The sequence below is a fragment of the Dichomitus squalens genome (assembly GCF_000275845.1).
Source record: "Dichomitus squalens LYAD-421 SS1 unplaced genomic scaffold DICSQscaffold_24, whole genome shotgun sequence".
NCBI lineage: Eukaryota > Fungi > Basidiomycota > Agaricomycetes > Polyporales > Polyporaceae > Dichomitus > Dichomitus squalens.
This window is the reverse complement of record NW_006766906.1, coordinates 352972-373837: the sequence shown is the minus strand read 5'-3', so window position 1 is coordinate 373837 and position 20866 is coordinate 352972. Positions and strand designations below refer to the sequence as shown.

Here is a 20866-nt window from a genome sequence, read left to right as displayed (position 1 = left end):
TTCACGGGCCACTGGCACATGGCCTGCACGGGTTTTCGACCACACACATCCTGTCCTTGTCCTCTGCCCAATATAGACCGTACGAGGAGAACGCACACGAACATTTCATGCCCACGAAAAGACACCAACATGCTCAAGCCATGACTGGGCTTCGCTTGGCTAGAGGCGCTTCCGTGGTTGTGTGCGGTCAGTACCCCCTAGTACCTCACCTTATACTGATACCCACATCCCCGAACCACCGCTGACTGGTAGAGCACAAGACGCTGCAAAAAGGACCAAGTCTAGCATGCCTCATTGTGTCAGTGATTATCTCGACATATTTCACACCAGGATCTCCAAACCACAGCCCAAGATTCCTTGACGTGCGAGTGCTCTTAACAAGAGCCATCACAATCGTCTACAAGGGATGTGCCTATTGCCAAAGCAAACGCATAGGAGTCGCGTGCCCTCACCGTCTAACACAATGAAGACAGGCTCTCTTGGAATCAGATCTCCACTACGTAGTAGGCTGTTTACTGTGAAACAGGCTGGCAGGTGAGCATGTGCGCCTCTTCCACGCACTTTGAAATGACCACGTACTGGACACAGTTAACTCCACGCGTTCTCGGCATCCCACCCCGGGAGCATATAGGCATATGCAACCGAGTGCCACTCGACATGGATTTGTGGGGATGAGTTAGACGACGCTGATTGCGATTGATCGCATCGTGTCATTCACGGGCTTCACGATTCATATGGGGAAACGACGTCAAACTACGGCGGAACGCAACACACGCGCCCTTGAGCTGATACAAAGCTCCCGCGCGGAAACAACTAAAGCGCATCCAAACACCAGATCATGGCGGGTGGCCCAATGATGCCGCGTACGAAATGGTGCGTCACATGCTTGAACACGATTGCCCAAGTCTACAGCTTCGCCAGGGGATCCAGCCGAGACAAGGACAGAGTGCAAGGTGGCCATTCATTTACTTGCAATGGGCACTTGCCTGACGTCCACCATTCGTGCACTGCGCTGATCGATCCTTGTCAGGCTAGCCGTCTGCGCCATCGGAACCTTGCTCAGTAGGGCTTTGTCATGCAATTTTGGGGCAACAGATGGTGTTTACCTCATGCATGGTGAATCATGGAAGACAGCGCTGGTACTTCGATGGCCACAAAAGAATGCACAAGATAGAGACATCCGACGAGAGCCGAATTCTGGTACAAGGCCTTGGATCGAAAGCGGTGGGAAAGACTCACGGAGCACCAAGCGCGCACTACGCGGCCGCTTTGTGAGGGATGCCTCCGTCAAGGTGCTGCGATGCAAGGCTAGAATGGACTCGCTTTGGCGGGTTGCTAGTAACGTTGGATGGTGGAGGAAGCCAAGCGGATGGGCAATGCGCCCACAGCAAACTGCCAGGCGTGGAAGGTGCAGCCAAAGGCACGCCCACCGTGCCAAACACTCGCCCACGGCGTTTATGTCCGAGAAGGCAATTCTGCAATCGAGTTACGTAACGACGGCTCGTCTCCTGTTCGACTGCCCATCCGGCTTATAACCAGGCCTCTATGCGACTCCAGAGCCTCAGCACCTCCCGCTTCTCCATATTCCTGGAGCATCTCCTCACTCCTGGAGCATATCCTCACTCCTCCTAGCCTCTACAGCATCTGGACACAGACATGTCGACCATGACTCAGCCCATTGGGAAGCGCTTCCTCATGAGGAAGAGTTCAAACGCCGAGAACCTCCCGCCCCCGGCCTTCTCCAAGAAGGCAGACGCTCTCGTCTCGGCGCGCGAGGCCTCTCGCAGGCGGCGCGCACGCGTCGTCAGTGGCCACCTTCCTCTCAAGGCCAAGAAGGTCATCCAGAACATGCAGCGGCGCGCCAGCAAGACCACCCAGTTCGCGTCCAAGCCTGTCAAGGCTACCGTGGCCCCTGCGAAGACCTCCCTTCCTGCACTGTCCGCTCCTGCTGAAGTCATCGACGTGGACGCGCTACCCGATGCTGTCGCTACGCAAGCCGTTCCATCTGAGTCGCAGTTCAAGGGTGAGCCCACGCTCAACTTCCCGCGCTTTCTTCGCCGTCCGCCCCCGTCGGTGTGGCCCGTTCAGTTTGAACGCGAGAACATCGACGCGTGTCACCCTGACATCGCGGAGAACAAGGTACCGTTCGAGTACCTCCAAGACGCGTTGGAAGCCTATGGCAGTGTGTACGTATCTCGTTGCCATCCTCAACTGTCCTCGGCTAACGCGCCACTCCATAGGATGTGGGACATGGTGAAGGGTGCTCGCATCGACAGGTCCACCATGGGCCGTCGTTCTGCGCTTCCTGACGAGGTCAGTGTATTCGTCGCGGACCACATCGTCATGCGGACCCCGCCCGCCTATGTCAACGCGCCGACCTTCCCTACGCACGTCCTCGCCGTCTGGGAACTCCCCTTCGCGCATCCCGTCCGCCGTCCGTCTGCCGCAGCCGCGAGCGCGAAGCGCAAGGTCTCCCTCATCCCTATCCATAATCTCAACGCTTCCATGTTCTTTGCGAAGTGGTTCAAGCTTGTTCCGTCGAACTCCCCCGGGAAACGCGAGACCGACGCGTTCGGCGTGGCGGGTACGGAGCTCAAGCTCCCCGTCGTCCCTCTCGCGGTCCCGCACCCGGAGTCCTTCCTCCTGCTCCTTCAGACGGCGTACGTCCACAAGGTGTCTTTTCTCCTCGACCAGCTCGTCCCCGTCCAGAAGCCGGTCGTCGTCTTCCCCACGCCCGAGAACCCGCGCCCGCAGAACCCGCACTACATCGACGAGACGGGCCGGCGGCTCGCCGCGCGCTACACGCCCCAAGCGATTATTGAAATGATTGGCATGGTCATCGGTCTCTGGCAGAACGCCATCTACCTTGGCGCGAGCGACCGCCGGCTGTGGGTGGGGATCGACTGGAGCTACGACATGCTCCTGACGGGCCTCGGGTACGCGCTCGGGCACCCGGAGCTTGTGCCCCGCCCGGACCCGTCGCAGTACCGGTGGGCGCCCGTTCAGGTGCCGAAGGCGTGAGCGACGTCCTGGTCTCGATGTGCTCTGTGACTCCCCTTCGTTCTGATTTTGGTGCGGGCGGCTCCCGGCGACTCATGCAAATACTCGACTGTTCATCAACATCATATATGCATTACTACCCCCCATCGTCATATGCACTTATCTCCTTTGCCGTAATTACTCTATGCCCCATATGCCCATCACCCCAACGCACATATATGCTCTCCTGCGATACATCCTCCTTTTCGTCGCCGACTCCCCGCTTCGCACCGTATCTTTATTACTTTCTTGAAACGTTTGATTTGTTTGGAGAAGGTAGTCGAAGAATCAATATGTACCCTACTGTAACATAGAATGACATGACACCGTGTACTTGTTCATCTCTCCGGACTGGCTGCAAATGGAATCGCCTGAAAATGATTTGGACAAGACTGAAGCTACAACAGCAATGACGCGTATCGCGTGCTTTCGAACAGGACCCAGAGGCAAAGCAAACAGCTTGCGCAGCAGACGAACAAGAGTTTACTCCAAGCTGTGAACGTCGGAGGTGGCTCAGGAAAGCACACGTCCTTCTTTGCCTTCCACAGGGATGCATACGCAGCAGAGCTTTCCGGGCGGCCTGGCGCCCGAGTCGGCTCGAAACTCCTCATGTGCGCGGCGCAGCAGCCCCGGGCCTCCTCGTCGAAGGCGCAGTCGTACTCCGCCCACACGTCCCTGTTCGTGACGAGGATCTGCTCCACCCCATGCGCGTTCTGCAGCGTCAGCTCCTGCGCGTTCTCCGGGCAGCAGTACGTGAGCCGCTTGAACGCCCGCCCCAGCAACGCACGCCGTGCGCCCGCCTCGAAGAGCATGTGGGTCGCCGATCCCTGCGCGTCGAGATGCCGCGCGGAGGCCCCGAGGGTGATGTACGTGACGGAGGCGAGGCCGGGGCAGAGGACGGGCTCGGAGCGCGTGAGCGTCCACACGAGCTGGACGAGCGTCTCCCCCTCGACGTCGCGCACGACGAGCTCGGTGAGGTGCGGCATGTACGGGAGCAGGCGCGCCAACGAGTCCTGGTAGACGGAGTTGACGCGATGCGCGTCCCAGGGGCTTTGGATGCGCAGGATGCGCACGGACCCGAGGGCGCGCACCATTTGTGCGCGTAGGGGCGCGCGGGCGGCGAGGCCTGCGCTGCTGCCGGGCCTTTCTGGGGCAAGGCGTTGCGCGTACGCGAAGTGGATCGTCTGCGAGTTGCCGCTGCAGGCGTACGCCGTCCCCTGGTCGTCGATGCTGAGCGCTGAGGTGGGCGACGGCCCCAGAGTGGGCGGGAGGTAGAGAGGGAGGTCGCAGCAGGAGACCGTGTTTGCGTATGGCGCCTCCCGGAGCGAGACGGCGGCAGTTTTGGGGACGACAAGGTTGGCGAGCCACGCTTGCACCGCAATGTGAGCGGCCTCGCTCATCGGGTCGAATCTGAATAGCGGCAGCGCGATGCACAGTCGTCGCATGCATGGGAGTACGATCGGACTGAGGTCGGGGTGAACTGAGTGAGTGCGGCGGGATGTGGGATGGATGTGGAGGTGGAACGTTTGCAGTGCGGGAGCGTTGAGGAGGAAGTGTGCGAGCAACTCGAGTCTGATAGGGAAGCAGTCAAACTCGGATAGACTGGCGTGTTGGAGGGCGGGGAAATGGTCTGTGGGGAATATGGGCATGCGACTCGAGATTGACAGCGATCTGAGCGAGGCAGGACACTTGGAGCCGAAGAGCGACAGCGCAAGAGATGTGGTCCAAATCGGGCGGCGTCGAGGCCTCTTGATCACGATGGTCAAGCCCTCCAGTGAGTCAGCTAGAATCTGCAGGACCGCCTGCCAGGAATTAATGCGGGAATGGTCTTCGAGCTCAATGTATAGACCTCTGATCCGTACGTGCAAGTCGTACGACCTCCACTCCTCCAGGGGCGGTAATTCCTCCCTCTCGCCGGTGACGAAGATGGTGAGGGGGAGCCTACGAGAGCGACGCAAGAACGTTGCAGCAGTAGGCGAGGTTATGACTATGTCTGTCCAAAGAGTCGTGTACTGGAGTGCGATCTCCCGCCATTGGCGACTCACGTGAGTCACAACGATGAGAGAGCGATTGTCTGGTGGAACGAGCATGGCGCCGTCGTGCGCCTTCATACCGTCGAGATGACCTCGACGTACGAGATCGAATACGTCGGAGAGTACCTCCGGAGGGAGTCGACCCACAGGAGGGCTTTGGGTCCGATCTCGCTGAACATCCTTGACATCAATAGCATCGGGCATGCCCCAGGGACGTAGTGTTTCGACGTATGCAGAGTTAAGCTGTAAGCCGCCACGCTTTGCTTCAAGGGCAGAGAGCAACTTGTACGAACCGTTTGCATGTGTCTGTAGCTATTGTAGATGTCATGAGCTGCCGTCGGGAACTGTACGGATACAGTCGCTCACCTATCACGGGTCGATCTTCAAGGCGTTCTGGGCAGGGGATCAAGTGGTCAGGTCGTAGTAAAACAACTCGCGCCAGTGCGGGAGTAGAGTGGACGTTAGAAGGCACGATAGCAAGCTGCTATAGCTAGCACGTCTACCGCAGCACGTTCCTGCCTCTGACAGTGTGGTGACAGGTAGCTGGCAAAAAGGAGTCATGGCATAAAGTTCCAGCTATCTTCGCACATATGTCCTCCTTCCCATAGCTGTGCTGTATTCATAGAATATGTCCTTGAGTGAGACTGCAGCAACACTGAGAACGCTGGCAAGAGTTTGCTGACCGGCGGGCTGCTCGCGGGAATTAGGCGCGCCATCTGTCGAGCCACGTGGATTTTAAGTGCACACTCACTGACGTCATGGCCTCCCCGGGCGCCGGCCCGGATCGGGTCCCCAAGTAATACTGAGGCCCGAGGTTCATCTCATGTGGCAATGATCTCTCTTACTGCATGAACCTTCTTTCCGCGTTCCGATATCTGTGCTGTAGACCACTTGCGGCCCTGTGCAGAACTCCATGGAAGCTACTCATCATCCTTAAACTCGCTCCCCGCGTGTGTCATGAAATCGCGAGGGAAGGCTTGCAATAGACTCTTTCTGCAGGCGATTCAGAATCAGTGCGCTAGTCCAATTTGTAAGCACTCCAGGTTCAGAATCAGCGGGGCCCTCACGCTTAGTGCTCCGCAACGTCTCGCGTGTGTCATAATGGTTGTCCCTTGGCTTATACACTGGGTAGGCTCTTCTTAGCACTTGGGAAGCATGGGTCAAATTTCCTTCATGCGGTAAACTGGTATGGGAGGTTGACTCTTTGAATTCTTGCCTACCGTAGTGTACGACAAAGGGTTTCTGAGACGCCTATTGGGGCGGTAAAGGCCATGTCCCACAGCCCCACAGCCCCACTGGTTCAGATATCACCAAGATTTGGTCTGGTTCTGAACCGCTTGCAGAAAGAGTCTAATGACGCGAATCCCAACGTAACTACAGCAGTAGCAGTATTCAACGCTGGAGCTGTGGTTCCGAAGGTGATCAAAGCGAAAGGTACTCCTTCAACGCACCCTCATCGGACTTCGCGAGTCACGGATGTTGACTTGAGCCGAACTTCGCGGCATCGCGTGCAGGCTGACGTCGACAACGAATGGATGGATGTCCTGTTACGCTATCCACAGTGCCCATTCTCCTGCCCTCTAGGGCCCTTGGTGCATTGCGCTCCCTTGGCGATGAGACAAGAGAGGGTCAGTTCTGCAACATTGCGTATGCAAGGATGCTATCTATCCCGAGACGTCGGGGCCGATGTCCCACTCGCAAGGATCACAAGACATGACGCAACTCCATGACATACATACATCTTAGCCATCAGATCTGACGATTATCTATGAACGCTGTTCAGGACGACGTTAATTCTGGGGTGGCCCCCTGGATCCTTAGCGAACAGATTAGCTTGGGCCCCTACTACGTGGACGACAATGCTGCTCGCAGCTGCCAGCGCAGGATACTACACAATCCTGGTGCGAAGTCGAGAGTTTTCCTTGTTCGAAGAAGCCAGGAGTCTTTGCATGCGTCGCGCGAAAGGTGAGTGAGCATTGATCTCCAGATTGAGTCGATCAAATCGTGGTTCGCGTGCTGGGATATGCTGCGCAGCGGAACTCGATCATCTCCCTTGCATAATTACAGAATCTGATTCCAGAAGATCTTTGCTGACGTCTTTGGCGAATGCCGCTGGGATGCAGGATCGCACGACGTGTTGGAGCGAGTCTCAGCTCCGGGAGCAGGCCGACATATGTACCTCTGCTCTGCTCTCCCATCTGGCCATTGCCTGCCTTCATTTCAACGGTGACACCCATATTGCCCCACCCAACAGGCCAGGCTCCCAGAATACTATCACGTAAGTACGGTATCACGGTGTGTGACGCGATTTATATGAATCTTTCCTTCTTGGCCTCGCCAAGGCAGGTCAAATCCAATGGAGGACATCCCACGTCCGTTTTCGCCTGAGTATGTCCCACAACCGCTCAACCCCTCGCCGTTCCACACGCGTTTCACCAACCCTCAACGCGTCCCCACACCAGCGGTTTTGCCTGAACGATCTGGTAGTCACCTTTACTTGTCAACGGTTTCTCAGCCTGTTCAAGAACCCATCCAGTGCGTATTTTCGCTTCTGCTCTGAACGATACAGAGGTCGGCGCGTAGAGCACAAGGCTGACGATTCGTTAGTATCATCCACGATTTCTACAACGTCTCTCCAATTGCCTTCCACTTTGCGCCGAATGGGAGCCTCCCTCGAACGGTAGAGCTACCTCTCATCAGCGAAGCCGAGACTCGACCAACGCACGCGCTTGCGATTCTCAGCAGCACAATCCCGTCCTCGAGCAACAAGCCGTACACCTCTCTTCGGCTAGACACGTTCCCCTCTGCGCCTCCGTCAGCCTCATTGCTCGACCGCCCTCGAGATCACCAACCCTATCTGATTCCCATCGATGCGTCAACGTTCTTCCTCAACTTCGGACACGATGTGGCGCGGTCTCTCGGCGCGCTGCTGACAAGCAGACCAGCCAAGTCGCAGTCTCCACCCATCCGCCGGGATCGCGAGAACGGCACGCGCTTCGTTACCCTCCCCGTCATCCCGCTCCATGTCCCCCATCCTCCCAGCCTCCCTCACGTGTTGCTGTTCGGACAAGGCATCCCTTTACCGAAAACTCCCTCGCCTCCTGCCCAATCCGATCCCCCCTCTTCTCCGCGGTCGGCTTCCGACTCTGGCAGAATCGCAAGCCCGAGCATGCTCGCTACCTACCTGCTCCCCGTCTCCGCCATCGAGGAGTTCCCCTCGTCCCCTGCGATGGCGGCCATCATGGCACGGCAATGCAGCAGCGAGGAGCTCGCGACGCGTGTCGCATTCAACCACGGCATATGGCGGAACACCCTGCTTCTCGCACCCACGGATGCCGCCCTCGAGGATCTCGTCCGGATAGCGTGGAATGTCACGATTGAGGCGCAACGGCTGCAGCGGCAGGGCGACGCGGCGAGCGCGCGGAGCCTGTCCCCTTCACTCGCTCCTTCTCTTACTCCTGCCGCCAGGCGTCCTACGCCGGTAGTCGTCACCTCGACAACAGACCACGGCCCTACGAAGGACGCGGACCGGGATGGAGGGCGTAACTCGGTCACCTCCCCACGTCCATCCGCTTTCCCAACCATCAACAAACCGGCCTCGACGGCGCATGGCGCCGGAGAAAATGCTAAGGCGATTCCCGAGTTGATTGTCCCAGAGCTCATGCAGAACGTCTCGAGCGAAGCGGAAGAGGAACGTCCGCGCGTGGCCAAGCGGACGAGTCTACCCCGTACGGTTCCAGTCGCAGCCGTCTCGTACTCGGTGCACAACCCAGCAGCCAGACCTCCCGTCGATGGCTCATACATCGCCGTGTCCAGTCCCACCTGCGGCGCGCGGAGCTCGCATGCCGCCACGCCCAAAACGGCTGCCCGTCTGCCCGTGGTCGAAGTCGACTATCCGGTTGCATTCGATACGCCGCTCTCGAAGGCCCGGTGTGCTTTCGCCCATCATTTGTCGGGAGGAGATAATGCCCTAATGGCTCCGCTGTCGGCGCTCAAGAGCTCGAGCGGTCGAAGAGGCGATCGGAGTTAGGAGCTTTAATATTTGTGTCGTCCACATACTCCCGGCCGCCTGCTTCGCTTCGGCCTGCATGAGAGTCTATGCAGCGACCGTCCTTCGAAGCTTCGACAGCGTTTCATACTCACTCCCCATACGACATAGTACGGTCACAGTTCTCACTTCCTGATACGACCACTTTGCTTCGAGACGTAAAATGCCCACATGCCGCTGACTGCTGTTTCGGACTTGTGTCCCACTTGTGTATCGATAGACGTTCCCTTTCAACGTGCTTCTCCCATCTCACATCAGTGCAGACGCAATACCACTCTAGATATTCTTTCGTCCAAGCAAACCTTCATATAACACAGTCAGCGGGCGCAGCCCTTGAGCCGTAGAGCATCGCATGAAATTATATTGTCAGGGAATGATCATACAACATATTCTCATCTCACCAGTAGTACAGGCTTCTATGGCTACAAATATACCTGCTTCATGCCTAGTCATCTGTAAAGCACGCGAACGGCCCGTTGGTATGTGCGTACGCGCATACATGGTGTCCGTCGTGCCACGGATAAAGTGCACAGTCTGTGCTCACCCCTTCGCCGTCGCTCTCTCGAGACTGGCGCGCGGTTGGGAATATTCCCGGCCTAGAGGAAGCGCGAAGGCTTGAGCTTGTCGAGGTTCGCGCACTTGATCTTCCCGTCCATCACTAACTCAGAGACCGCCTTCGCTGTCCCGGGCGCGTTGCAGATTCCCTGAGAAGGATGAAATGTGAGTCACTCTCTTTCCCGGACATCACGCCCCGCATGTCTGGTATGCCCAATCCAACACCTTGAGCAGCCGGAGGTAGGATGATCGCACTCACCCAGCACGTATGCCCGGTCGCGACGATCAAGCCCCTCGCGACCGAGTCCGCCGCACCCACGATGGGTCCGCCCCCGGAGCTCACGACGGGGAGGAAGCACGCCTGCCGCCTGTCGACCCTCCCCTCCCGGAGCTCTGGCGATATGCTCGCGACGTGCTCGCGGATGCTCTCGCATGCGTCCTCGTCCACCGCGACGTCGTCCACCGTCTCGGGCACGGGCGAGTCGTCTCCCGGGCCGCAGCAGTACACCTCGTTCGTCGGGCGCGCGTAGATCTCGGGGCTGACGTTGCGCGGGCCGCTGGACGCGACGCCCGAGGGGAGGGAGATCTCGGTGAAGAGCACGTACGGCGCGATCGTCGTCCCCTCCTTCGGGACGATTGTGATGCTGTGCGCGCGGGTGCCCGCGATGGGGAGCGAGGGGACGAGCTTGGGCGACCACGCGCCCCCGGCGAGGATGACATGCGTCGCGAGGAGGGTCTGGGGCTCCGCGCCGGGGTTGGAGTTGGAGGGCGTGTAGGTGACCCCGGTGACTTGCGGGCTCGAGCCCTTCGAGTTGTCGACGTTAATGGAGGTGACTTTGCCGGAGACGTACTCGACACCCTTGTCTTTGGCGAGCTCCATCATACTGGTCGTGAAGAGGTACGGTTGCACCTGCGCGGTCGCGCCGAAGGGCGCCATGGGCGAGTAGGACTCGGTGAGCGACCGTTTGACCCAGTTGAGGTCTTTGGGCAGCCCCGAGCGGGCGTGCGCGTCCTTCGAGGCGTCCGACTCCGACTCCAGCCCCAACGTCTTCTCCAGACTCTTCCGCCTCCCCCCTGCGCCCGCGCCCGTGCCCGAGTCCTCGGCCGCCTCCCCGCGCCCCTCCCAGCTCCCGCAGTGGACCATCCGCCAGCCCCAGCGCTTCTCTCCGTCGTGCTCGCTCGCGAGGCGGACGTGTTCTGCGAAGGAGACGTTGACGAGCTCCTTGGGATAGGCCCACTTTGCGACGAGCCCGCCTGCCTTGCCTGACGCGCCTTGTGCGACGCCCGCTTTTGAGGCCTCTATGAGGGTGATCTTGGTGGACGAGGCGGCGAAGCGTGGATGTGAGGCGAGGTAGAAGGCGGTGGTGCAGCCGATGATGCCGCCACCGATGACAACGATGTTCTTCATGTCTGAGGAGCGCGACATGGTGGGCGAGCGCATGGATCTGTAAGACAGAAATGAACGTATTCCAGTGAGAGGTGGTGGTCGCCGTCGGCGTCGACCTCAACGCTGCTATAATAGCCTACTCACTGACAGAAACGGACTCTCGGGCCGCCTACTCCCGATGACATCATCTGGACCGTGCATGTCCGAGCCTCGGCTGCAGTCCTAGTAGAGTACTTATAATCTGCGGTTTCTCGACGATCAAGGGAACCCACCGAGATGGCGTACGGCAAGAGCCCTGAGGGATACAATCAATGTATTCTCACCTCTGTCTACAATGAAAAGACTCACCAACTCCAGCGTTGCACCGATCCCAAATGAAAGCTTTTCCTGTGTCTTAGCATCGTTACTCTGTCAATTAGTGGTAGTATTCTATAGCGTCCTGCTGTGCCATCTCCTCTTCATAAGGGGTACTGATCGGCCTCTCCAAGTGTCTAGGATTTCTAGATGTGACAAGGCACATTGGCACATTCACATCTGGCGCTTATTAAGCCGAAACGGATTGTGTGCATATAACCGACGCGTCCCTCGTCATTTGAACCTCAACCGCACCATTCAGCCGAAGGCCGTTGACATTCCTTCAACCCTAACTTCTGCTCTTCAATTTTTTGCCCTGCACCGTTACTATGGGAGACGCTGCGGGCCTCAAGCAGCAAGGGAACGAGCTGTTCAAGGCAGGCAACTTCGTCAAGTAAGTTTCTATGCCACTCCGCCCCTTCTGCAGAAATCTTATAGGCTTCGCATCAGGGCAGTAGAATTGTACTCTAAGGTGAATTCTCCATACATGAGTCAATCAGCCACCTTATCCTGCTATCATGGAGAGCCCAAGCGATGCTGAGCCACTGTACGGCTTGGAGATCCCAACACCACCAGAAGCCGTCTCTGCGAGAGTACAAGAGAGCCCCGCACCGAGCCCCGTTAACTTGCCCTGGCATTGTCATACTTACGATGTGCTCTAGGCTGAGAGGGCTGACCCTCGTGATCCCGTCTATCCGTCGAACCTCAGTGCAGCCCTCTACGAGACAGGTGACTATGCGGGATGCGTCGATGCGGTGCTGCGCTCTTGGGACCTCCTGAAAGACAAGGATGACGCAAAGCCAGACTTGATAAGGAGGCTCTCGATGCGCCTCGCCAGGTCGCTCTGCCATGGAGTTCGCGCTGGTACCATCACGCAAGACGTCCTCACAAAGCACAAAGAGGACATCATGCTCCTGCAAGAAGCCGCTGCGGAGTGCCCTACCAGTGCTGCTACTGGTGGAGAGCATGCACACGTTTGGGAAGACTGGGAGACGGTGAAGCTCGAGATCGATGACTATGCGCAGAAAGCGGACACGTGCCTCGACAAATTGTCTCGCTTGCCTCTGTTCTGTAAGCCTCTGTGAGTTTTTTTCTCTATAGAAACCTTTCGCGGGGAGATTCACGAGGCTTCCTATTCCAGAGATCACGCGAAAGAGTTCTTCTCCGTAAGTTTTATCCTGACGTTTCAAGATTGATGACTTGACATCGCAGAAAGATGGGCCATGACCAGGTCATAGACCTCGTACATGGATGGGGCCCACAGGATGCCTATCCTTTGTATCTAGACAGACTACCCGCAGATCAGCTCTCGGAGGTCGCATTTCTCTTCGGGGGTGTCGGAGATGGTAACACTACCCTCTTCTCTTCTTCTGGCTCCCATCTCAACAAACCGCTGTAGGTCGGCATGTCCTTGGAACCCTGTCCGGGCTGTACGAGGCCTACAAGAAGCTGCCAGAAGCCAAGCGCGCCAATTGCAGGGCGCATCTGACGCTGCTCGACATTCACGATGGCACTATGGCGCGGAACCTCTGTTTGCTGATGCTCCTCGACCAACTCAATCGCGCTACGGATCCCATCGATAGGGCAGAGATCAACGCGACGTTGATGTACATGTTCTGCGGTGCAGTCATGCCCTCGTACTGCTACGACAGGCAAGCTCATGTTCTCGATGTAATTAACGAGCGGGTGCACTGAGTACACACTCGTCAGGCTGATGGCAGTCATCGACACCCTGCGCACGCGGCTCACCGAGCACCCGCCGGGTCAGCTCGCGTGGTTGCACGTTGTGTCTGACACCATCCCGGCGGTGGTCGCGATCCTCGACTTCTGGGCGAAGACGACCAAGTCCACGCGCAAGATGCTCGCCGCACACGAGTGTCTGAACCCCTCAGAAGACCCGAGCATGTTCGACGTGTCGTCGATCCCCGGCGCGAATCCTGACTTCCAGAAGGTGATCAACCAGAACATGAGCGCCGAGCGGGAGATGTTCAAGCAGGTGCTCCTCAATATGCCCGAGGAACAGCTTCTGAAGCTGCCCCTGCCTGGGGCACCCGAACAAGGGTCGCTGAGCGCTAAACGGGCGTTTGTTCGGGAATTTGCTGACGAGTTGGCTGATGATTTCATGAAATCGTTCGGGGGAGGGAGGATCCCGATGTACGAGGAGAGTTGGTACAGAATCATGAAGGTTTTCCTCCCGCCGCCGGCACTGTGCAATAGGCACCCCGGCTTCGACGAGTCGTTCTCCAAGGATCGTAAACTGGAACCAATCCCTCCAGCGCTGGAGCGCAAGGTCAGGATTGTGCTGCTTGCTGCTCGTGCCATGTCAACAGAGGGTCAATTTTGCTGCCTGCATTCACAGATCATGAAGCATGTCGAGGCCGAATGGAAGGCGAACATTTCCCTATTTGTGAGCGCCTGCGGTCCAGCTCATGTGAGATGGACCAAATTGACTGCGACTACAGGACTTCAACTACGCCCACCCACGATACTACCCAGACGGGGACGGGTTTCCGAATCTGAAACTCAACGTCTTTGAGATCGTCTCTGCAATGGACACTTTCAACCGCCGTAATGAACGCGAATACAAAAAGTCTGTCGGCGTCGGCAAGGACGGCAAAAAGCTACTTGCCTGGCAGGTCTGCGACGCGTTCTTCGGGGAGGCCGCCGCAGCACTCAAGGGCTTGGAATCTTGTATTACGCTTGAACTTATCTGCGGCGGTCTGTCAGAGGAGCTGGCGAAGATACACTTCAAGGGTGATCTGACTCGGCCCAAGGATTTCCCACGGAAGTACACAAGGATGTGGCTGAGCAATGTCCCGTAAGTGGTCCGACGGGTAGCTCTATGTCCGACGCACTGAGCAGCTATCGTGTATCTCAGGGATTACACTCATGGGCCAATGAACATGATTTTGTATGTCGTGCCTAATCTGCAAGAGCATCCTCAAGCGGCGGTTGCTTCCAACTGCCTTCTCAACACCGGCGCGTGGACCAACGATGCAGAATTCGTCCACACGTGAGTGGGTTGTCATACGTATATTATTGAAACCCAGACCGACAGTGCTGAATATATTCCAGTTACACCTTGCTTCTCCCCGATGAAGTTCCACGCTACTTAGGCTGTCCGATCAGAGTATGCCAGCCCGTCATGGGCGTGCTCGTCCTCGGTTCGCAGCCTCTCCCACGTCCACTCTCAGAGCTTGCGACGCGCGATGAGCTCACTACCTGGCTCACTCGTACCCTATTCAACACGTTCCTTTCTGGCTTCTCCGGCACACGCCCGACCCAAATACGCCTGCCCCATAACCTGGTCGCCTTCTTCGGCCTTCTGATGTACCTGCACCGTGTCGGATACCCGGGCCACTGGCTCTCGGACTTCCTCGCCCGCGTTCTCAACGGGCGCATGGTGTCTGACGTCGTCCCCTACCGGAAGAAGTACCCGATCCCCGTCACCGACCGCCATCGTCGCACCAAGGCTCGGCAGGTCCGCACCGACCCGTGGCTCGTCGAGTTCGAGAGCATCATCGCGACAGCGTACTACGCCATCCCCTTCCCCGTCGCCGGGGCCCTTCCTGCTGATTTCTCGCGCGCCAGCCAAGACATCGTGGTGTGGGAGGTGCGCGTCCAGCCTCCTGCGGACTTCTGGCACCACCCGTGCATGCAGTACAGTACCCCGGACGAGCCCCGGACGCACCTGCTGTTCTACAGGCCAGACCTGGTTTCGTACAGGAAGGCCATCGACGAGATCGAGAAGATATTCGAGGGCGATCCTTCGCCGGCGCCCGGCACATTCTTTGTGCTCACTGCGCAGGAGCATGTCCAGTACGACGAGAGCATCCGATTCAGGCTGAGCAAGAGGCGGGTCGACAGGATGAGGAATGAGAAGTGGAACATGGTGGCGTACCGCAACGACAGCGGCCAACAAGGTGAAGATCCACACCGTCCGTTCGGAGCAAGCTTTCATTCATTGTTTGTACACCAACAGCTTCGAGACCCGTGCCGATCCAGAACTGGGCGATGGTTGGCGCGAGGTCCCAGTAGATGATCAATCAGCCTTCCATGAGCGTAGAGATGATCACTCCCGCGTCGCGTGGTTGCGGGCGACAGAAGTCAATATCATGTTTATCTGGCACCTCCATATATTCAGCGTATTATCGTACAGTATCTTCCACTATCTTCGAACGCCCGATCCAAGCATAGTCCCCCAGGTCTCGCTCTCCTTGCCAGCCTCTCCGTACATCAGCGACGCATAGTAGACCGAAGATCGGACAACTCCGGGGAGTAAATACCATAAACATGACGTGAGCAAAAGGGACGAAAGCACAATACACTAGACGAGGGCAACACGAAACACGGACGCCCTCCTACGAGGCCGCCGCGACCTTCTCCTTGATGCTGTCCACGACAGCGGGCTCCGCGAGCGTGCTGAGGTCGCCGAGCTGGTCGCCCTCGCCCGCGACGATCTTGCGGAGCACGCGGCGCATGATCTGCGTTCGTGCGTCGTCCGCATCCCGGTCAGCACCGAGACCTCGCCAGACACCCGCGCAGACGTCCACGCACCTTTCCGGACCGCGTCTTGGGCAGGTCCGAGACGATGAAGATCTTCTTGGGCGCGGCGAAGGGGCCGATGACCTTGCGGACCTGGAGGGTGAGCTCCTTGAGGAGCCCGCTCTCGTCCGTGCCGTCGAACTTGAACTCGGGCTTGAGCGTCGCGAACGCGTACACGGCCTGTCCGGTCAGCTCGTCGGCGGTGCCCACGACTGTCAGACGAGCGCGGAGGGACGAAGTCAGCGGACGGTTGCGGAGAGCGCGGGGTTAATGCGGGGTGGGCAAGGACGCACCTGCGGTCTCGGCGATGCCAGCGTGCGTGATGAGCGCAGACTCGATCTCCGCCGTGGACAGACGGTGTCCGGAGACGTTGATGACATCTGCAGTAAAAATGAACGCGCGAAGCAGAACGTCAATGTTCCATTCAGAATCCCGAGCGAAACGGAGAGGCGACAGCACGTACCGTCGACGCGACCCTTGATCCAGATGTACCCATGCTCGTCGCGCGCCGCGCCGTCGCCCGTGTAGAAGTAGCCAGGATACGGCTTCATGTACGTCTCCAGATACCGATTGTGGTCCTGGTACACGGTGCGCGCGATGGACGGCCACGGCGTCTTGAGGACGAGCACGCCCTCGACGCTGTTGCCCTCGAGCTCCTTGCCCGTCTGCGGGTCGAGGATGGCGGGCTCGATGCCGAAGAAGGGCACCGTCGCCGAGCCGGGCTTGGTCTCGATCGCGCCCGGGAAGGGCGTCACGACGATCGAGCCCGTCTCCGTCTGCCAGAAGGTGTCGACGATCGCGCACTGCCGCCGCCCGACGTGGTCGTTGTACCAGTGCCACGCCTCCGGGTTGATCGGCTCGCCCACCGAGCCCAGCACGCGCAGCGACCCCAGGTCGTGCTCCTGCACGTGGTGCTCCCCGAGGCGGCGCAGGAGGCGGATCGCGGTCGGCGCAGAGTAGAAGTGCGTGAGCTTGTGCTTGTCCACCGTCTGCCAGTAGCGCGCCGGCGTCGGGTACACCGGCGTCGACTCGAACACGGTCGTCGTGACGCCGTTCGCGAGCGGCCCGTAGACGATGTAGGTGTGGCCGGTGATCCAGCCGATGTCGGCCATGCACGCGAAGCGGTCGTCTGGGTGCACGTCGAAGACGTACTTCACGGTCAGGGCGGCGCCCAGGAGGTAGCCACCTGTCGTGTGCACGACACCCTTGGGCTTACCGGTCGAGCCGGAAGTCTATGGTGAACGCATTTGGCGCTGCAGGACGCGCATAGCCATAGGATGCACTCACGTAGAGAATGAACAACGGGTCCTCAGCCGACATCACTTCGGGGGGACAGAAGCGGGGAACCTTCGCGATCTCCTCGTGCCACCACTTGTCGCGGCCAGGCGTCCAGGCCACTTCGCTGCCAGTGCGCTTGAGGACGAGGACGTGCTCCACGAGCGGGCACTCCTTGATGGCCGCATCCGCGATCGCCTTCGTCGCGATCGTCTTGCCTCCTCGACGGCCCTCGTCGGACGTGATGAGCACGCGCGACTTGCAGTCCTGCACACGGTCGCGGAGCGACTCCGCAGAGAAGCCCGCGAACACGACCGAGTGCACCGCACCGATGCGCGCGCATGCGAGGAAGGTCGCGACGGCGTGCCATGTCATGGGCAGGTAGACGGACACGGTGTCGCCCTTCTTGACGCCCCAGGACTTGAGCACGTTGGCGACGGAGCTGACCTCGCGGAGGAGCTCCGCGTAGGTAATCTCGCGGCCCTCATTGGGCTCGTCCGCCTCGTAGATGATTGCGGTCTGCACGCGGGGTGGGTCAGCGACGGTCCGGGCGTTACATGCTCGGAATGTCGGAATCGAAAAGGAAGATACTTAGGGATGGCGATCGGGGCACGCGAGATGGCGACGGAAGATGATTTCGCCTTCCGTCGTCCGCGCAGTATGACTGGCGCGCGCGACCCCAACCAGGGAGCGACGGTCTTCCCTTCCTGCACCAAAGCTGCGTCGCGTCGCTGCAGAAAGTAATGCCGCTGCCGTTCGGGGATGCATAGATGACGCAGCATGCGCCGAGCGGAAAGCAGGTTCCGGAATCACACACGGACCGCGCATTCCGGAGCGATGTACTTGCGCGAGCGACCGAGACGGGGTGAGCGCACGTACCTTGTCCGGGTGCTTGAAAGCCCATCGGTCGACGCAGTTGTAGGACGCGTTCAGACCGCCCTCGGGGAACCAGACGATGTCGCCGTTCTCGAAGCTTCCGGAGCGGACGGTGTGAAAGGGGCGGTCCCAGTGGAGGGTCTCTCTGGCGATCTGGGGAGGATCGACGGTGAGCGCGGCTTCGCGAAGGCGAGCAAAGAGACGCACCTTCGCCCACCACTTGTCGCTCTCGTGACCGAGGGACTCGGAGTGGAACTTCCTGCGAGAGGGGTCAGATGAACGGCCAAATGGGGGGAGCGGGCGAAAGCTCGGTACTTGTATGTGTCGTGATCGTTTATGTGGGGGACCTTGTGGCCGTTCTTGACACGGGGCGCGATGGGGTGCTTGGGGACGTTGTGGTGGGTGTCTTCGGCTGACATCGTGCTCGAGGCGGACGGAGAGGGACGTCGGGGGCGGGGAGGGATGGGAAGCTAGGGAGAGCAGGCTCGCATTCGCGCGGGGGGCTGATATACGCGGTCCATTCCAGGAGCGCGTGATCGCCTTAGATCATGTCCATTTCCTTTCGTATGCCCCTGAATTCGGTCTTCGGGTCTCGCTCGCGCGTCTCTGCCCCGCAATCGTCCCCGCACCGCTGCCCTGAATGGCTTAGACTTTGCCCACTGACCGTCTGTGACCATCCGTGGCCCGCCCTATCCACGTCCTGCGTGGCGTGTCTCCCGGACCAGACGAGGGCATGACGAGCAACTCACCCAGAAGGCGCCTTACGTGGAGCTGCCAGTACTCGTGCGCAGATAGTTGCAGCTGTGGCCAGAGGTGGTAGAGCGGTCCCGCAACGCTCCCAGCAGGACGAGCGTCTGACGTACCCGCGCGCCCAATCAGGTGTTTCACACAAGCGTGCCTTCCCTCCAGTCTCGAACGTTTCCTGCAACAAACTAAGTATGTACATCGCCTCACACTCATGCCATCAGATAGCCCTGCGAGTCTGTCTGGAACATATGCATCATCGACGGTCGTGCTCGCTTGGCTTCTCCCCGCCGTCCGAGTACACCGTACCACTGACACCCGACGCCCGTCTGTCAGACGGGGGACCGTACAAACCCGGGACATGCCACTCGCTGCGGAACGGCGTCGGCATCCACGCGCTATGTACACAGCAACCCCCCGCACTACCCCGCTACCCCGCAGCCTCGAGGCTCGCCGACTTCGATCACCTCCTCGGTAGTCCTATTCCGTACGAACCCCATATGTTTGTACTCATGGTGCAATCGTCGCTCTAGACATCCTGAGCAGGGGCTCCGATTGAAAGCCTCGGTCATGTACGTCAGTCCACGCGTCTGGCTTCTGCTTCAAGCTCCTTCCCCGCATTTCCCCTATCCAGTTCACGCGGCCCGATGATCCATGCTCCGGCCCGCGAGGGGACTGCCGCATTCTTACCCCTGCGCGCATATCCGACACCGTCGGATGGTACATAGTGCGTTACTCGTCTCTTCGGTCCTCTAGGCATCGTACGTTACGCCATCCTCTTGGACGTGTGGTAGAGCGCTTGGCGAGTCTTGCAAGATTGCGCTTCGAAGCAAGCACAATCCCGACGTCCGCGTTCTGTTCGTCCGACACTCAGGGTCCTTCCGGCTCGGGATGCGGGAAAGCGCGAACGTTTCCTATCAAATTGCGAAAGCTGTGGCCAGCGCTGGCAGCGACAGATAGCTGCACTCCCGGTAAGCATTCGGAATTGTCGTTCTCACTTAGCGCTGCGGGGGCTGCGGGGATAGGAGACGGGCATCGCAGGTTGTGAGATCGCTCACACCGTCTACGCTATTGCAGACCACATACGGTACTCACAATCCAGCCACTGTTCGCTTCGATGCAAGGTTCGTGCTCGCGTCCACGTTAGGGCGTGCGTGAACATTTTCTTGGACTGCTTCGATGGGTACCTGGCAGCTTGGGATCGCTTCTGTCGCCTTGACATGCGCCCACAGGGTCCACTTCCTTGAACGTCTGTGCGGGTTGTCCTGCATTGTCCCCGCTATCTTGGACTCCAATGCCTATTCATCTATTTCAAGAAACTTGTGCAGCATGGCGGCATTTAACGGAGTTTTGAGGTGACCTTGTTTCATTGCCTTCATACAGTGACCGCATAAAATAGCGCACCACGTGCGATAAGCGCCCGAAGGAGGCGACAGAATTGCGGCTCTCCTGCGTTACCGAGGCCACAGGGTGGCACAAGAATTGGGAGATGGGTAGATAGAAAGCTGAAGGTCGTAGATATGTAGGGTGGTAGTATCAGCGTGATTGCTTGGGGAGGTATAGTGATAGGAAGTGCGCAGAGTCTGTTTTTGGGGGCAAAATGAGGGCAGAACTATGGAATCATACCATTGCATCGGGCTAGGGCGGAATTGACATATAATAAACTAGGAATGATAGGCTACATATCACATGAGTATAATGGTCTTCCGCTGGGAAGCACGATAGGGAGAGCCGTGGTATTCAGACGCTCAGAATGTTCTTCAAGTACCCTGATGACAGAGTTGCATATCGCTCAGCCACATCACAATGTGCTACCATCAATATCACTATATGTGAAGTACTTAGAAACCTCTATGCATATCTGCTAAATAGATCTCTCCTTACTCAAGTCTGTTTGCAATGTGAGGGAAGGTTCCAATCGCTCATTTTAGCGCTGATTATATTGTTGGGTTCCCACCCTTCTCGGCCAGTGCCATGTTGACCCAAGCTTATAGGTGCCTATGCATTTTG

General features: G+C 58.4%; 5 protein-coding genes across 5 annotated transcripts; 2 read left to right on the top strand and 3 right to left on the bottom strand.

Moving 5' to 3' along the window:
* The first annotated feature begins 1560 nt into the window (after window positions 1–1560).
* DICSQDRAFT_138156 (uncharacterized protein) lies at window positions 1561–4295 on the top strand. The gene is made up of 2 exons (XM_007367344.1): window positions 1561–2186; window positions 2241–4295. The coding sequence occupies exons 1-2, from the start codon at window positions 1657–1659 to the stop codon at window positions 3019–3021; spliced, it is 1311 nt and encodes a 436-aa protein (XP_007367406.1). The 5' UTR covers window positions 1561–1656; the 3' UTR covers window positions 3022–4295.
* Window positions 4296–4532: 237 nt separating this feature from the next.
* DICSQDRAFT_162292 (uncharacterized protein) lies at window positions 4533–5892 on the bottom strand (the record flags this gene model as incomplete). The annotated part of the gene is made up of 4 exons (XM_007367343.1): window positions 5824–5892; window positions 5756–5788; window positions 5366–5384; window positions 4533–5243 (listed from the first exon to the last, which is right to left on the bottom strand). Coding segments are annotated over exons 3-4 (720 nt in total), but the record flags the coding sequence as incomplete, so codon positions are not given.
* A 1536-nt stretch (window positions 5893–7428) lies between these two features.
* Window positions 7429–9315, top strand: DICSQDRAFT_181700 (uncharacterized protein; the record flags this gene model as incomplete). The annotated part of the gene is made up of 2 exons (XM_007367342.1): window positions 7429–7607; window positions 7680–9315. 2 exons carry the CDS (start codon window positions 7429–7431, stop codon window positions 9100–9102), a joined length of 1602 nt encoding a protein of 533 aa, XP_007367404.1. The 3' UTR covers window positions 9103–9315.
* A 179-nt stretch (window positions 9316–9494) lies between these two features.
* On the bottom strand, window positions 9495–11176 carry DICSQDRAFT_138155 (FAD dependent oxidoreductase). The gene is made up of 2 exons (XM_007367341.1): window positions 9935–11176; window positions 9495–9824 (listed from the first exon to the last, which is right to left on the bottom strand). The coding sequence occupies exons 1-2, from the start codon at window positions 11099–11101 to the stop codon at window positions 9717–9719; spliced, it is 1275 nt and encodes a 424-aa protein (XP_007367403.1). The 5' UTR covers window positions 11102–11176; the 3' UTR covers window positions 9495–9716.
* Window positions 11177–11740: 564 nt separating this feature from the next.
* DICSQDRAFT_138153 (acetyl-coenzyme a synthetase) lies at window positions 11741–18568 on the bottom strand. Its single transcript, XM_007367340.1, has 19 exons — window positions 18428–18568; window positions 18320–18371; window positions 18116–18265; window positions 17249–17755; window positions 16425–17193; window positions 16257–16341; window positions 15974–16175; window positions 15399–15900; window positions 14492–15339; window positions 14295–14429; window positions 13879–14234; window positions 13776–13823; window positions 13127–13706; window positions 12816–13068; window positions 12633–12762; window positions 12558–12582; window positions 12079–12497; window positions 11867–11888; window positions 11741–11810 (listed from the first exon to the last, which is right to left on the bottom strand). Exons 1-8 carry the CDS (start codon window positions 18529–18531, stop codon window positions 15778–15780), a joined length of 1992 nt encoding a protein of 663 aa, XP_007367402.1. The 5' UTR covers window positions 18532–18568; the 3' UTR covers window positions 11741–11810; window positions 11867–11888; window positions 12079–12497; window positions 12558–12582; window positions 12633–12762; window positions 12816–13068; window positions 13127–13706; window positions 13776–13823; window positions 13879–14234; window positions 14295–14429; window positions 14492–15339; window positions 15399–15777.
* Window positions 18569–20866: the final 2298 nt, after the last annotated feature.